The 16,113-nt window shown below is 38.7% G+C and overlaps 2 protein-coding genes across 8 annotated transcripts in view; one reads left to right on the forward strand and one right to left on the reverse strand.

The window, feature by feature from the left end:
* Positions 1-16,113, forward strand: part of NUDT13 (nudix hydrolase 13) — a 33,749-nt gene that overhangs the window by 14,722 nt on the left and 2,914 nt on the right. Inside the window, 6 exon segments of the mRNA XM_042908431.1 lie at positions 7,054-7,145; positions 10,414-10,553; positions 12,294-12,428; positions 13,243-13,349; positions 15,397-15,522; positions 15,687-15,798. Of these exon segments, the coding sequence (XP_042764365.1) occupies positions 7,054-7,145; positions 10,414-10,553; positions 12,294-12,428; positions 13,243-13,349; positions 15,397-15,522; positions 15,687-15,798 (712 nt within the window).
* Positions 2,801-16,113, reverse strand: part of ECD (ecdysoneless cell cycle regulator) — a 47,937-nt gene continuing 34,624 nt past the window's right edge. For 3 of the 7 annotated variants that reach the window (XM_042908415.1, XM_042908416.1, XM_042908414.1), the window contains exon 15: positions 6,384-6,559. In XM_042908415.1, the coding sequence (XP_042764349.1) occupies positions 6,399-6,559 (161 nt within the window). In that variant the 3' untranslated portion in view covers positions 6,384-6,398. Of the gene's footprint in view, positions 3,011-6,383; positions 6,615-13,934; positions 14,239-16,113 lie in introns of those variants that run through there. The other 4 variants (XM_042908417.1, XR_006194493.1, XM_042908420.1 and 1 more) reach the window with 4 other exon arrangements.

The following is a 16,113-nucleotide window of genomic DNA, read 5'->3' on the forward strand; positions in this document are numbered from 1 at the left end:
GGTCATGATCTCACTTGTTAGATCAAGCCCCCTGTTGGGCTCCTTGCTGACAGCATGGAGCCAGCTTGGGATTCTCTCTCTGCCCCCACCTCTCTCTGCCCCTTCCCATCTCACATGCTCACATACTCACACACGTGCACTCACACTCTCAAAATAAATAAACTTTACAAAATAAAAAAGTATTAGATCCCTAAGTTTCCCTAAGCGTGCTTCCCCATCTCTTTGGAACTTATTGACTTTATAATCTTATATCCTTCAAATTTTCTGTGCCTTCCTTAAGGACAATGAATCAGCCTGATAAAAACCTTGCGTTCATGTATTAATGAAAAGGTCCAAAAGAAACGGCTGGTCAACCAGTTACCATTCTTGCTTCCCATGTAACTGAATTACACATTAACAATGACATTCAGGATTTAATAACTCTTATCCCCTACAGTCTAATCTCCACACACAGAGTAATTCCTTTAAAATGTAAGTCAGATCATCTCACTCAATTGAGATCTTGCTCAAATTTTTCTGTAACATCCCATCCAACCCAGAGTAAAAACTGAAAGCATTACAATGGCTCTACAAAAATTGTTAAGACTTGTGAAGCCCTGCGTGATTTGGTACTTGGCTACTCTTTGACCTCATCTCTGACCATCATGCTTTGTCTTGGGCTTTCCTTGGATCTGCCAGTTACACTTCCTCCCCAGGATCTTTGCATCTGCTGATTTTTTCTATCCACAGATCTCTTCTCACAGATTTCCACCTGGCTTCCTTCCTCAACTCCTTCACTATCTTTGCTCAAATGAGGCTCGCCATCGCCATCGCCATCCTATAAAAAATAGCAAAATCCTCCCTCCTCTTATCTTGCTTTATTTTTCTCCTTAGCGCTTATAACCACCTGACACATTGTATATATACTTGTTTGTTTCTTCCTTTAGAATGTAAGTTCCAGGAGGACAGAAATTTTCATGTCTTTTTCCCCTGCTATATCTGATCCTAATAATAGTCCTAGGTACATTTGGTATTCATTAAATACATTGTAAATGAAGGGACTTCAAAACTGTCATCTATAAGCAAGGAACTTTAGTAGTAAGTAGAGAAAAGAGCAGAACCAAAGTAGTTCTGCTGGAGGACTGCTTTCAGACAGATGGAATCCTACCTTGGTTGATCAAGGGATGCATTTTAACATAAGCTGCCACACATCTAGACACAGTCAGGTCCTTTTAAATTGCAGAATTTCATGAAATGTTACAGCTAGTTCTAAAGTGGGTAGACAGAGACAGAAATAAAGATACAGAAAGGTTGAAAGTTATCTGATTTCCTGCCTCAACACTCCTTCCCTCCCCCACAACAAATATGCTGTGTATTAGGATGGGTTTGACTATCTTTTTGTTATTCAAAATTGAATCTAATGCTAGTTTATAGTCTCCAAAGACAGTTTTCCAGATAATGAATTTTGAAGATCTTAGATCATGCTTTTGACAATCATGGTTAACTTTGCAGTTGGAGTGGATAGCAGGCACAATTGTGGATTAAGCAATTCCCAGAGTGCATCTCTAGGTGGATTCTGAGGAGTGACGCAAAAGCATGCTTACAACTAGTTAGCATGAAGATAGAACTACGTTTCCCAGAGTGCATCTCTAGGTGGATTCTGGGGAGTGAGGCAAAATCATGTTTACAATTACAGCTAGCATGAAAACAGAACTACATTTCCCAGAGTGCATCTCTAGGGGATTCTGGGAAGTGTGGCAGAGGCAGCCATGGTCCCTGTGGGGAAGGGAAGCCCTACTTCCCAGGAACATTAGAAGTTTCCTGGTTTCTGCTGATTCTTGAGGCCTAGGAAGGTGCCCTCCCCCAACAGAATTCAGAGTGAGTACAGTAGAACAGAAAACTGTTGAGATTCCAAGTGCAGGAGGGATTTTATGGGGAGACATAATCAAAACTTGAAAAAAGCTCTCGGTCACAGCATTTTGTAATTTTAGCTTAGTCTCCCTTACTTCTTGAAGAAACCAGGGAATGACCACAGTTTTACCTGGTAACTGAAGCTAATATTTTTCTGATACTTTCTTGGAGAGTCATTTAAAAATGGAATTTGCTAACTTCTTTGCATTGTGCCTGGATTATATTTGAATTAAGGGAGGAAACAATGTTTAAAAAGCAAACCATAAAGCTACTTAGTGAGACCTTGAAATCTGTATCCTCAGTTTTGCATATTTCCTCATTCCATTGAGGTCCACAGTAATGAATAGACAGACTGTCTGAAAAGGGCTCTCTCAAACACTACCAAACTTCCTTGTAGATGTACCACAGAGATTCGAGATGGGCTTTTTCTTCATGTTGTAGTGCTTTATAAAGTAATCTTTCTTCAGTTAAGATGAACAGGATGAGAAATGTGGGAATTATTTATTACAGGAGGTTGGGAGAAATTGTTAATCTTAACAGTCTTACCTCCTCATTGAATAGTTTTTGGTAAAAAATAATATTCTTTCATCTGTATTAGTCTTTGTACTTTTTAAAAACATGAATGTTAAAAATGAATGTTAAAAAGTGCTTTCCCATGTATTTTGCATCAAAACATGGGTTTTGGAGCCATGTAGCCCTGGGTTTGAAATTACCGCTTTCTAAACTGTGATTTCAGATTGGTTAAACCTTTATCTTCCTCACTTGTAAAATAGGATAAATTCATTCATTCATTCATTCATTCACATGTATTGTGTTTTACACTGTGGTAGGACAGTGCTAGATGCTATAGATAGGGAAAGATACAATCCCAACCCTTAAGGATTTTGCAGTCTAACGGACCTGAGAATTAGTATGTGAAAACTTGATGGTTGTAATACACTTGAGATCCATTTTCTCTCCTTCCTTCCCTTGTGAGAAGTGTGACAGACACCAAGCTTGGACAAGCTAGGTAACAGCCCCAGGTCACAAATTCAGTTAGTTGGGTGCCTGGAATAAAAGTCCAGATCTCTTCAATGCTGACTTCCCTGTTCCTTCCTCAGTCTGGAGATACGCACAGGCACTGTAAACAAAATGAAAGGCAGGCCTCAGTTTATCATCTAAGGCAAAATAACAGTGCTATTATTTTCTTCCAAAACTCATTTAGTGAATAGTGAGCTTTTATCCCTAGCTTGCCATCAGGAATAAAATATGATAGTAATTGCCAATTCAAAGAAAAACAGCTATTCTCTTTGTAATGTGGCATTTGAGTGGCTGGATGTGAGGATCGTAGCAGGTTTACCAGTTGTTTTCCACCGTGTTTACTAAAGGTGAGCCCTTGAGCCAACACACATTGAATAAAACATCATACCTTAAGATCCCTAAAAGAGTGAACAAATCACAAACCATTTAGAAAAAAAAGCAACAAAGTTTCCCTGCATTAGATTTCTAAATAGTATGGAGCTATGAGAAATTACATTTTCATCCTAAAAGTAATTCATATATCCTCCTTATGGTTAAAAGAACCTCTTTTTTTCTACAGAGGTTCAGTCTTAATGACTGAGCCCACAGAGAAGAGCAGTACATATAGCAGTTGGTTCCTATAGTGTGTTCCTGTGATCACATTATGGAAAATGCTATCAATGTACTATAAATATTCTAAAAACTAGAATGGTTGAAATGCTAGTGTAAAACCACAGTAAATAAATGAGCATGGGACATCAAACAATTTGAAAAGGGAAACCGGAACTATTAAATCTCAAAACACTCCCAAACTCTATAGTTAATCAAAGAGATATAACATGAAAGTCCCCCCACCCTCGCTATTTTTTTTTTTTAAGTAAATACTACTGAATCTTGTAAGTGTGGCAATGTGTAGAAAGAGCCATAGGATTTTAAACTAAATTTTGTCCCAGTAATTCTACTTTGGGAAACTTAAAAGAAGTAACCTGAAAATATGCACGCAAGTATTTAGTGGTATCTTATTTCTGGTAATTTAAAATAAAAAATCAGGGCAATGTTTAGCAAAATAAGGATGAGTCTACCTGAATGTAGTATTATGTAGTTGAAAAATTATATAGCTTATACAAAAACATAGAAAATTCCTTATGACATGTTTTATGAAGGCAAGTAGAAAACATGTCCTCAGATTACAAATATGTAGACATTATATGTGTAAAAAGATTAGAAAATGCATATTAAATTATGTTATATTTATGTGGTGATACTATGGATGCTCTCACAATTCTGTTTTCTAGATGTCCTATAATGTAGTTATGTTAACTTTATAATTTAAATGAGCTATTTAAAAGAGAAATAGAGCTGATTTTTAAGGAAATCATTTTTTCTTCTTTGACTTTTAAATAATCTCTTACTGCTCTCTATACTGCTTTTATATAAGACATGTATAAAAAATATACAAGGGACCGTTAAGAAAAGGAATTAGACTTAATCTTTATCTATTAGATTTATGGCTTCACCAATGAAGGTACAATTCTCAGTTAAAATAAGTCTGGTTTTCCTCTTGATTGTTAGTATGTTTTCAAACCTACATTAAGAAATTGACTATGTTTTTTACAAGCTCTGTGACCATCATCCCTTGAGTCAGCTGACCACAATAATCTACAACTAGCTAAAGTTAATTTAGTAACAAAAACTAGGCAAAACATCAGGAAGCCAGTGGGCCACACAGATTAGTTGGTATAGCTACAACCAAACAGCTCTTGGCTCTCAGGATTCAAGGAATTCACCAGAGGAAATCCTTTTGGTTCCCAGGGAATGTGGTGAGGTACTCCTAAGAACACTGGCTTGGAACTAGCCTCAGTATGCAGTGAGTCTCAGGAACAACTACTTATTACCTTTATTTTATTGTAAAGGAGTATGTACAAATGGTTAGAATTTTTTTTTTTTAAGTACAGCAGTGTATAAGTAAATGTCAAAATTATAAGTACCCTTTTCAGTCCTTCTCTCCATCCCATTCTTCCAAATTAGTCACCTGTTAGCAATAGCGATTTGGTATGTTCACTTCTAGTCACCTTAAGATATGTTTACTGGTATGTATATGTCCTTTTCTTTATAAATTAGATCATGGTAAACCAACCAAATATTATCTGCTTTTTTTACTTAATCATATGTTCTGAATATCTTTCCCTGTTACTATATATGTACATTTCCACTGTTATTTTCTATTTATTTTTAAGAGCTGTATATTATTCCCTTTTAGCACACTTTTCAGTTAACATTCCAGTACATATCCTTTCCTTCTTAGGATAAATTTCTAGAAGTAAAAATTGCTAGGTAAAAGGGATGTTTATTTAGCATTTTGATAGATATTCCCAAATTGCCCCCCCTCCAAAATATTTACATTCTCAGAGTTTGTACATGAGACATACATATATGTATGACATGTACATATATGAGAAATGTAAATACATTTCTTCTAGCATATCACACAAGTCTTTGGGTTATTAAAATAGGGATTATGTTTTTAATACTCTCCCAGAATGCTTTGTAACCCATATATCACATGTTGTTTTCTGGGAAAGCTGTGTTTGTTTTCTCTCTCCTGCTAGAGTCCCTTGACAGCAGGTTTTTCATCTGGTACATTTCTCTTTTTTTTTTTTTTTTTTTTTTTTAATTTTTGGGACAGAGAGAGACAGAGCATGAACGGGGGAGGGGCAGAGAGAGAGGGAGACACAGAATCGGAAACAGGCTCCAGGCTCCGAGCCATCAGCCCAGAGCCTGACGCGGGGCTCGAACTCACGGACCGCGAGATCGTGACCTGGCTGAAGTCGGACGCTTAACCGACTGCGCCACCCAGGCGCCCCTCATCTGGTACATTTCTGTGTTCCTTAAAGGATCTTGCCTAAAGTCAGCTTTCAATAAACACTCTTTGTTGAATGTCGTTTGCTAAATATATTTTACCCTTGGCTAGGACATAGATTTAGCCAAAACTGTCCAAGGATTAGTCATCAGTGATTCACAATTATGCAACCAAGAAGTAAGCCTAAACTCAGCGATTTGTTTAGTGTTAAAGCTTGCTTCCCTTGGGCACAGTTAAAAGGGTGGTTGGTTATTTAACTGTACTGATTTTCTCGTTTCAGTGGAACTCCTTGACTTTTATTGCCAATGTGAAATGTACTTTTCATGGGGAATAAAATACTTACTGATAAACAATTTAAAAGGAATCACCTTCTGCAGAATGGATTCATAAGATACAGAATTTTTTTTTCTCTCACAGTGAGATTCAAAAAATAGAAAATGTCTTGAATTCATGTAGATTTGCATAGCTGCCTTTTGAAATATTTTCCTAATGGCCATGATTTTATATTTTTCTTATCTATAGGATTCCTCTTACTTCATTCTTGGAGGGACTGGTTTTCATATATCCTGAGAAACTTTAGCTCCATTACTCTGGAGACACTCCCAGGCTTACCTGTGTATTAGAGTAATGCTAGCTGCTGTAACAAACTTCAAAAATTCAGTAGCTTAATATGGTAGAAGTTTATTTCTCCCTCACAAATAGTCCAGAGTGGTGTGGTGGAGGGGGGTTTGTGGTTGGCAGGTGGCTTTTCTCTGTGTTGTGATTCAAGGATACAGCTTCTCCGTCTAATGACTGCCATTCTGGAGTCTTCTAAGTAGGAAGAAAGAGGATGGAGAAGGCATACCCACGTCTTAACTGCTTCAGCCTAGAAAAGATATACATCACTTCCACTCACATTCCATGTTAAGACCTACTTTTGGCCCTGCTTAGATACAGGAGAGGAGAGAAACATAGATCTTGGCCTAGCAACTATGTTCTAACAACAAATCCGCAATCTGGAAGGAGGAGCATATATTTTTTTATGGATAGTTAGTGGATTCTCACAATAACCTATTAGGTAGGCAGAACAGGTTTCAATTTTGTGGATTAGAAGAGGTACTGAAAAGTTGAAATCCCACAGCTAGTTAGTGGTAGAAATGCAATTTAGAAAAGCCAGATCATCTGACTCCTATTCAGTTTCTCTTTCCTTAATATTAAAAAGTAATCCTATCCTGGCTTAAAGTGTAACCCTCTTGGTGATTCATTACTTTAAATTGCATACTATGACTTTTTTTTTTTTTTTTTTAACTCCTCTTTTCTCTAAGGACCTGACAATGTCCCTGTATTGTGGAATTGCTTGCAGGAGAAAATCTTTTTGGTCCTATAGGCTGCTGTCAACTTATGTCACTAAGAGCCGGTGAGTTGTGACCAACCTGAGCTCTGATTATTCTTTTTGGCCCATTACATTATAAAATATAAATATCTCAAAATCCTATATTGAGAATTAAGGATGCATGATTAAGATTTACATATGGGGTTCCTGGGTGGCTCAGTTGGCTAAGCGTCCCAGTCTTGATTTTGGCTCAGGTCATGATCTCACAGTTGGTAAGATTGAGAGGCTTTGGGTTCTGTGTTGACAGCACAGAGCCTGCTTGGGATTCTCTCTGTCCCTCTCGTGCACACGTGTTCTCTCTCTCTCTCTCAAAATAAATAAACAAACAAATAAAAAGATTTACATATAAGGATGTTCATTGCAAATTATTTATAATTGGAAACATTCTAAATAAACTAAATTTCCAATAATATCTAAAATATCTGACATACTTAAATATTTAGTTCTATTAAGATAAGAACTTTGTCTTTCCTGCTATGGTACCCCTAGTGCATAAAACAATACCTGGTACAGAGTAGGCACCGAAGGATTGCTGAATGGATGAATGAACAGTAAGGGACAAATTAATTGAATTATGGTATGCCCATATGATAGAATGAAAAACTATACTGAGTGATAGTTCATGAAGTTTCCTGAAAATAAGGTGATAACTCTAATCCCCTCACCCCCTAAGAAAGAACTAAACTACCAGTGAAAGATAGACCAGGAAAAAAAAAAAAAAACAAAAAAACAAAGCTATACCAGTATAGGTAGATGGTAAAGGACTTTTTTTGTCACGGCTTGGGCAAATTTGAAATCCATGAATCTGAAATCACTATCCTGCTCTCATAGTTTTGGGGTTTAAATTTGCACCATCTGTGTGGTATGGATCCCAAACCCAACCTAAAAAAAGAATGTAAGTAGTAGTCCTAGACTTATAATACCCCTGGGCACCTTGCAAAAGCAAATATAAAATTCCTCTGAAGAGATACAGTCCTAACCAAGGCTTCCTACATAAAAAGCTCTGTCAGACAGGAATGCCCAGTCCAAAATTTAAAGACCCCTAAGCATACAGTCTGACATAAGCAGGAGAAAACAAAATTGCAGCCCTTATTTTAGATACTGTTGGGCATTTAGGTTATTTGCAGTTCTCAGGCTGAGACTTTGAGAGCAATAATTGAATTATTGAACAATTATTGAATAGTCTAAAAAATGACTGCGTTAAAGTGACTTAAAAATGAGTAAAAAATCCTGAATGAAATTCTTTCAATAAGGAACATGGTGTGAAAAAATGTTAAAGAAAAAAAGGCTACAAATTAGTAGGTATGGTTCTGAATACACCTACATTCATATAGATACACAATAAATAGTTCGAAGAATTCCCAGGTGTAAAGAGCGATCATCTCTGAATGGTGAGATTCTTGATGATTTCCCTTTTTTGAACAAATTGTTAACTATATTTACTGATTTTTACTGATGACTTTTTATTTTTATAAATAGGAAAAAAAAACAGTTTAAGTCTGATAACCTTAGTGTTGTTCCCATGCTATTATAACTAAGGGAGGAAAATGAATTTTTAAAATTAGTGTTCCTGATCAAGAAGAAAAATGTAAGGATCTTTTTGGATCTCAGTTCCAGTTCCAGTGAGGCCTCGAGTTTAAGAACTTAACCTGGGTGTTTTTGTAGGTGTTTTGTTTTATAGGGTCATTAGGGCAAAGCACAGGTTGTACCACTCTTACTGTTCTTTTAGGAAGGCAGCAGTGTTTGTTTTATTGTTTATATTTGGTAACTTCTGAGTGGCACATGTCTCTCCTTTGACATGCATTAAGTCTTTGCCCCAGGAAGCCGCAGTCACTTTCAAAAGGTTTAAAAATACCATGAGGATTAAGATCTCAGGTTTCTTTGGTCTTGTGTTTATAAAGAGCTCATTGTAACTCCCTTTATCATACAGTCAAAAATAGGTTCTGGGGCGCCTGGGTGGCTCAGTGGGTTGAGCATCAGACTTCCACCCAGGTCATGATCCCTTCGTTTCTGAGTTCGAGCCCCACGTTGGGCTCTGTGCTGACAGCTCAGAGCCTGGAGCCTGCATTGGATTCTGTGTGTACTCTCTCTGCCCCTCCCCTGCTCACACTCCCTCTCTCAAAAATAAATAAACATTTTTTAAAAATAAAAAAAAAAAAGTTTCCCAAAGAGACCACTGGGGCACATTTATCATTTTGCTTTGCAGTTCCATGTTGAGCTAACACTATTGATGTTACAAAAGCTCCCAGATCCTACAGAAAATAACCATAAACTGTGTTGCCCACTTAAGTGACAAAATCTGCCATAAGTCTGAGTCTCTTTGGGGGCTTTTAACAGCCAAGAATGGTTATCCCTAAGGCTCTAGAAGGAGAATCCCACATTCAGTACCCCTTGAGTCATGTGGACCCTGACCTGATTTCCAAGGCTCTTGACTTAGGTCATCTTTAATGAAGGTGCTTGGAAAGCCTAGAACTGGATCAAATACTATTTCTTTTAGAGAAACTAATGATAGGATGTTGTCTTTTCTGTATTTGTATTTTGGCTATTGAAAATGTTACACTTATTAAGTTAAGTGTAGGTCAAGCATGGGCATCACTTTCCCATTAGTGGTCTCTTCCATAGAAATAAGGAGCTAATGGTGTCCACGGGGATGGTGGGGTGGGTGGGGACTAGATGTTTGAAGCTACAATGGATTGAAGATAAAATCTGGTCTTTATCATCCCTAGACTGAATGAGAGTTACTTAAGTTATACTGTTTGCTCTTTGTCTGCAATAATAAAGTCTGCTCCCATCTCTTGGTATTCTGTGGTTGATGTTTTATCACTGTACTTGTTTTTCTTTCACTCCACTGCATGTAAATTCTTGCCTCACAGCGTAATATTGGCAAAGTACCTTGAGGTTCAATTCAGTAAATATTTATTACCCTTGAAGTTCAATTCAATAAATATTTATTGAATTGAGCCATTCAATATGCTAATTGCTGGAGATACAGAACTAAGGCTGACCCTGTCCTGAAGGAGATCATAGTTTTTCAGGGGAGACAGACAAATTAACAAATGGTATAACAGAAGTGCAACCACAGAAGTATGGGCAAATGTGTATAGTAGCACAAAGGAAGGAATGAAATGATTGCCTGCAGCCAACTGAAACACTTTTCAGAGCAATTTAGGATATAATATAAATAAAAGGAAATAACTATGGTAGGAGAGGGATGCAGGGACAGAGTTCTAAAAGGTGAATGTTGTATAAGTAGGTGTGGTTTTGTAATGCTTTGATTATTTCCAAAATACAGGTATTTATTTGAACTGAAGGAAGATGATGATGCATGTAAAAAAGCCCAGCAGACAGGAGCATTTTACCTCTTTCATAGCCTGGCTCCTTTGCTTCAGAAATCAGAACATCAATACCAGGCCCCCCAGCATAGCCTACTAGGTAAGCCCAAAGAGGACCTGTAGAATAGACCAGCCTGTGGCCATTAAGCAGAATTCCATCCATATCAAATCCCTGAGAAAGGATCTTTTGACCTGAGAGTCCAGATTTTTCAAACTGTTTCTGCCAGTTAGTAGTGTACAAACCTGAGTTGTCCAGATATCATATGGTGATGGTGTGAACCAGTACTGCCTTAAACGAGGGGTTAGCGAGACTGCTGTCCAAATTGGAACCCACCGCTTGTTTTGTAATGTAAATATTTATTGGAACACAGTCACGCTCATTCATTTACATGTTGTCTGTGGCTGTTTTGGCACTACAATGGCAGAGCAGTTGTGACAGGGACCACATGGCTCGCAAAGCCTAAAATATTTTGCCAAACCTTGCCTTAGGCCAGTGATTTCCAGCCTCCATGGAGTTGCACACTGTTCTACTGTTTAAGATCTGCGTCAGGACTTCATTTCTTCTAGAAGGGTCAAAATAAGGGGTGCCTCAGTGGCTCAGTCAGTTAACTGTTCAACTCTTGCTTTTGGCTCAGGTCATGATCTCACAGTTCATGAGTTCAAGCCCCACATTGGGCTCTGTGCTGACAGTGCAGAACCTGCTTAGGATTGTCTGTTTCTCTCTGTTTCTGCCCCTCCTTGACTCTTCTCTGTCAAAATAAATACATTTTATTTTTAAAAAAAGTTTTTTTTTTAACGTTTATTTATTTTTTGGGACACAGAGAGACAGAGCATGAACGGGGGAGGGGCAGAGAGAGAGGGAGACACAGAATCAGAAGCAGGCTCCAGGCTCTGAGCCATCAGCCCAGAGCCTGATGCAGCGCTCGAACTCACGGACCGCGAGATCGTGACCTGAGCTGAAGTCGGAAGCTTAACCGACTGAGCCACCCAAGCGCCCCACAAAATAAATAAATTTTAAAAAATTTTAGAAGGGTCTACGGCCATACCACCCTGAATGTGCCCGATCTCGTCTAAAAAATTTTAGAAGGGTCAAAATGAAAAGTGATTTAAAATTAGTTTGTTTTGAGAACTCTTTTAGGGTATATAACTAGGCATACCTAAGCCATTGGGATTTTGCATTCAAGGTACTCTCAGTTTTACATGATATCACTATATACTGACTTCTAAATACAAACAAAGCCAGTGAATTTCCTCCATGGGCCAGATATTGGAGTATTTGGATAGTTTCTAGCAGTGCGGAAGAGTATAAGGATGCCATCAGAAGGCAATGTTATGTTGTATTATGAACAAATAAATATAAGTCCTTCATGCAGAGGAGGACAGGTTTTCTCTCTAGGCATCATTTGTCTTATACAGACTGGGATCTCAGATGAATCGTCTACCCTAGTCCATACAAGCAGCATAATCTGGAGACTAAATCATATTTAACTGATTTGTTCTCTTCCATTTTAAGCATGACACATTTTTTTTCCCCAGTGTCATACTACATTAACTATTGTGTATTTTTTTAACTAGGGGATATGCTCCTTTCATGATACATTCATGAGAGTCCAGTGTTACACAGTAAGAATTCCTTCTTTAGTCTAAACACTTTAGGTGGCTGATGAGAAGGTGGAGGCCTAGAGAGGTTAAGTGACATTGCTAATTAGCTGCAGGGCAGTGACTAGAAGCAGGTATATCTACTTCAAACTGAAGTAGAGGATTTCCTATGAGTCTAATATGGCTGTGGTGATTTAATTAAAACCTTTGTTTTTCTCCCTTCTCCCTTTCTGTTTCTTAGAGTTGGAAAGGCTCCTAGCTAAGTTTGGACAGGACACACAAAGAATAGAAGATTCTGTGCTGATTGGATGCTCTGAACAGCATGAAGCATGGTTTGCTCTGGATCTAGGTCTAAATAGCTCCTCTTCCATAAATGGTATAGAACATTCTTCCTAATGGGCACTTCCCAGTGGTGCTCAGACTTTGGGGTTTCAACATAATAGCAAAATTTCAAAGAAAATTTTGAGAACACCAAAAGGTTATTAACTTTGTATTTTTTTTAAGTTAGGATATAAAAAATCCTACCATCTACTATCATTATCATTTAAAGAAAGTAAAGAACATTTTAATACCTTCTCAGGTGGTAGGTACACCGATGTTTATTGTATTATTCTCAGTACCTTGATACATTTTATATTTCTTAACTATTTCATAAGCAATGTTTTAAAATTAATGACATTGTTCTTATCTCAAGTGGGAAGAAATGTTACCACGCAGTAGCTCAGGGTCTTCAGACCTACATTTGGGAACCAGGTTGGTATAGGTTCATGGCTCCTATTAGGCTTTCCTTCTCTCTTTCAGGGTCTAGGTGTAAATGTAATGATGCTGGAATGAGGTGCAGATAGAAGCCTAGACATTCCATTTTACCTCTTTTTCAGGGATAGCATGTGGCTAGTGCAAGTATTTTACTCTGAAGAGGATCTTGAGAAATACTATGCTCTAATTTTTCTCAAATTTGCATGAACATAAGAATCACCTAATGCTGATAAAAAATACAGATTTCTGGCCCTCACTCCCTTGCTGTTCAGAATCTCCAGGTAGAGACTTGAGAACCTATACATTTTTTATTTTCCCTAGTTAAGTCTTATTGGGTGAGTTTGGGAAACACTGTTCTAACAGGTATCCTTGAGAGGGGCCCTAAGGCAAGGTTTGGCATTTGTTTCATTTCATTCTCATTTCTCCTTTTCTAGCTTCCTTACAGAAACCAGAAATGGAGACAGAGCTCAAGGGGTCTTTCATGGAGCTGAGGAAGGCTCTCTTTCAGCTGAATACAAAGGATGCCTCCTTGCTGTCCACGGTAGATTCTGACTTCTCAGTTCTGTAGGAAATTTAGTCAAGCAGTGTTGATGGGTGAATACATGCATGCATATGCAAGGCTAGAATGACATTTGATTTCCTCCTGTGCAGAGAGATCATAGTCCTTCCTACAAACCTTGGCTGGACAATGTGCTGTAGGAAGATTGCTTATTCTTCTTCTTTTGTTCTTACTTTTGGCGGGACCATTTTCTCCTATAGCAGTCCGATTATCAGCCTCATGATATTTTTAATGACCCACAGCATAATATATACATCATCATGTTACTCCTATGAGAAATTACTTTGTATTGCTTTAATGACATCCTCACAGCTTTGGATTTCACTTGCTGAAGTACTTTTGGTTTTTCATTTAATTTTTTTTTCTGCAAATATATATTTTTTAATGTTTATTTTTTGAGAGAGAGAGAGAGAGAGAGAGAGAGAGAGAGAGAGTGAGCGGGGGGGGGGGGGGGGGGGGGGGGGGACAGAGAGAGAAGGGGACAGAGGATCCAAAGCGGGCCCTGCACTGACAGCAGCAAGCCTGTTGCGGGGCTTAAACTCATGAACTGTGAGATCATGACCTGAGCCAAAGTCCAACTTTCAACCAACTGAGCCACCCAGACACCCCTGCAAATATGTTTAATGCACTTAGATTACACAGAGGAAGAGGAGCAAGAAAGAAACAACATCTAGGTGAGTCGCCCAAAAATTCTTACAGATATCCCAGGCTGGCTGCAGCCCCCAGGAACCGAGTCACTATTGACATTAGAAATTAATATAAAATTTTACGGAAGTCTGCTCATTGCAGCATTCAGGTACTTGTACAAAGGGAGGGCTCTCTCTACAGGGCTTGTAACAGGAACCCAGGTACCTCACCTGGCATGGAGAACCTAGAAGCCAGAGAGAAAAGACAACTGGATTAAAAAAAGAAAAAAAATACGGTCAAGAGAGTTCTCTACTGGTCTGCTCCATAGAGTACCAACCTTCAGGTTTTTTCTGTGCTCTCAACTCCAAAACTCAGTCCCAAGGCTCTTGTGTTTACTTTTAAAAATGCTCAAGCCCTTTAGACTCTTCCCCAAGGCTTCCTAGTCCCTTCCCTAAAGCCTTGCCTTTGGAACAGGAAGAGAAGGGCAAGAAATTGTTCATTTAATTTAAAAAGACACCTCTAAACATTTTTATTTGCAAACAAATTCCACTTTTATTGGGAGGAGTACATGTTGAGGTAATGTCTTATTTTAAGTTGGGTCATAAGTGCATGGGGCATTCATTACAATACTTTATATATTATATGTACTTTAAATAATTCATAATACATTTAAAATATACTTTCTTTTATTCATATTAGATGCTAGAGGAATATGTTCAGACAGTTTTCCTTGTTTTTAAAGTTTAAATGGTTGGGTGCCTGGGTGGCACAGTTAAGCATCTGACTTCAGCTCAGTTCATGATCTCATGGTTTGTGAGTTCGAGTCCTGCCTTTAGGTGAGCATGAGCCCCAGTTCCGGCGAGCTCAAGCCCCATATTGGGTGAGCCCCGCTTCTCTCTCCCTCTCTCTCTCTCTGCCCCTCGTGGGATTCTCTTTCTCCCTCTCTTTCTCTTGTTCTTCGCTTGCTTATACCCTCTCTCTCTCTCTCTCTCAAAAAAAAAAAAAAAAGAAAAAAAGAAACCAAACAAAAAAAGCAAGTTTAAACAGTTAATAACCATTTAAAGTAGGTGAGCTGGAGGTGCCTGGGTGGCTCAGTCGGTTAAGTGTCTGACTCCTGATTTTGGCTTAGGTCACGATCTCACAATTTGCGATTCGTAAGACTGAGCCCCAAGTGGGGCTCTGTGCTGACAGCGTGGAGCCTTCTTGGGATTCTCTCTCCCTCTCTGCCCTTCCCCTGCTCGCACTCTCTCTCTCTCTCAAAATAAATAAACATTACAAAAATAATAAAGTAGGTGAGCTGGAAATTTTCCCTTTGACTTGCTCTAAATACTAGGCCCAGGACTATTATAGGTGAGCTCCATATTCTCTCCAAATGAAACCAAGCCCATCTTTGTATTCCTAGGCTCAGGCTCTTCTCCGTTGGCATGATGGTCATCAGTTCTGTAGCAGAAGTGGGCAGCCCACCAAGAAGAATATGGCTGGCAGCAAGCGTGTATGCCCTTCCAATAAGATTATCTATTATCCACAGGTAAGCACTACTTTAAAAGGACAGTAATCCAAGAAGGCTATGCGCTACTCTGTCCTGGGGACAAAAGCCTGTACAATTCAAAGGCTCTCCTTAGTTATCCAATCCTTCATCCCATTAATAGGCTCCAAAGCCCTAATGTCGAAGTTTCTATCCCCTTTTCCTAGATGGCTCCTGTGGTGATCACTCTGGTGTCAGATGGGACTCGATGCCTGCTTGCCCGCCAGAGTTCCTTTCCCAAGGGAATGTATTCTGCCTTGGCAGGTTTTTGTGATATAGGTAAGGAGTTTAGGGCATATACAGATGATTGGAGGACACAAAAGCTTAATAATAGTAGGTATTTCTTTGCCTTGTTGCCACAGTGCTTGGAGTATTAAGCACCCTCTTCCCTATGATGTCAAGAAAACTGCCTTCTTTGGCACCTGTGTGGTTCAGTTGGCTGAGCATCTGACTCTTGATTTCAGCTCAGGTCATGGTCCTAAGGCCAATGAGATGTCAGGCTCTGTGCTGAGCATGGAGCCTGCTTAAGATTCTTTCTCTCTGGAGTGCCTGGGTGCTCAGTCAGTTCAGTGTCTAACTCTCAATTTCGGCTCA

This window comes from Panthera leo, chromosome D2, assembly GCF_018350215.1.
Source record: "Panthera leo isolate Ple1 chromosome D2, P.leo_Ple1_pat1.1, whole genome shotgun sequence".
NCBI classification, from domain to species: domain Eukaryota; kingdom Metazoa; phylum Chordata; class Mammalia; order Carnivora; family Felidae; genus Panthera; species Panthera leo.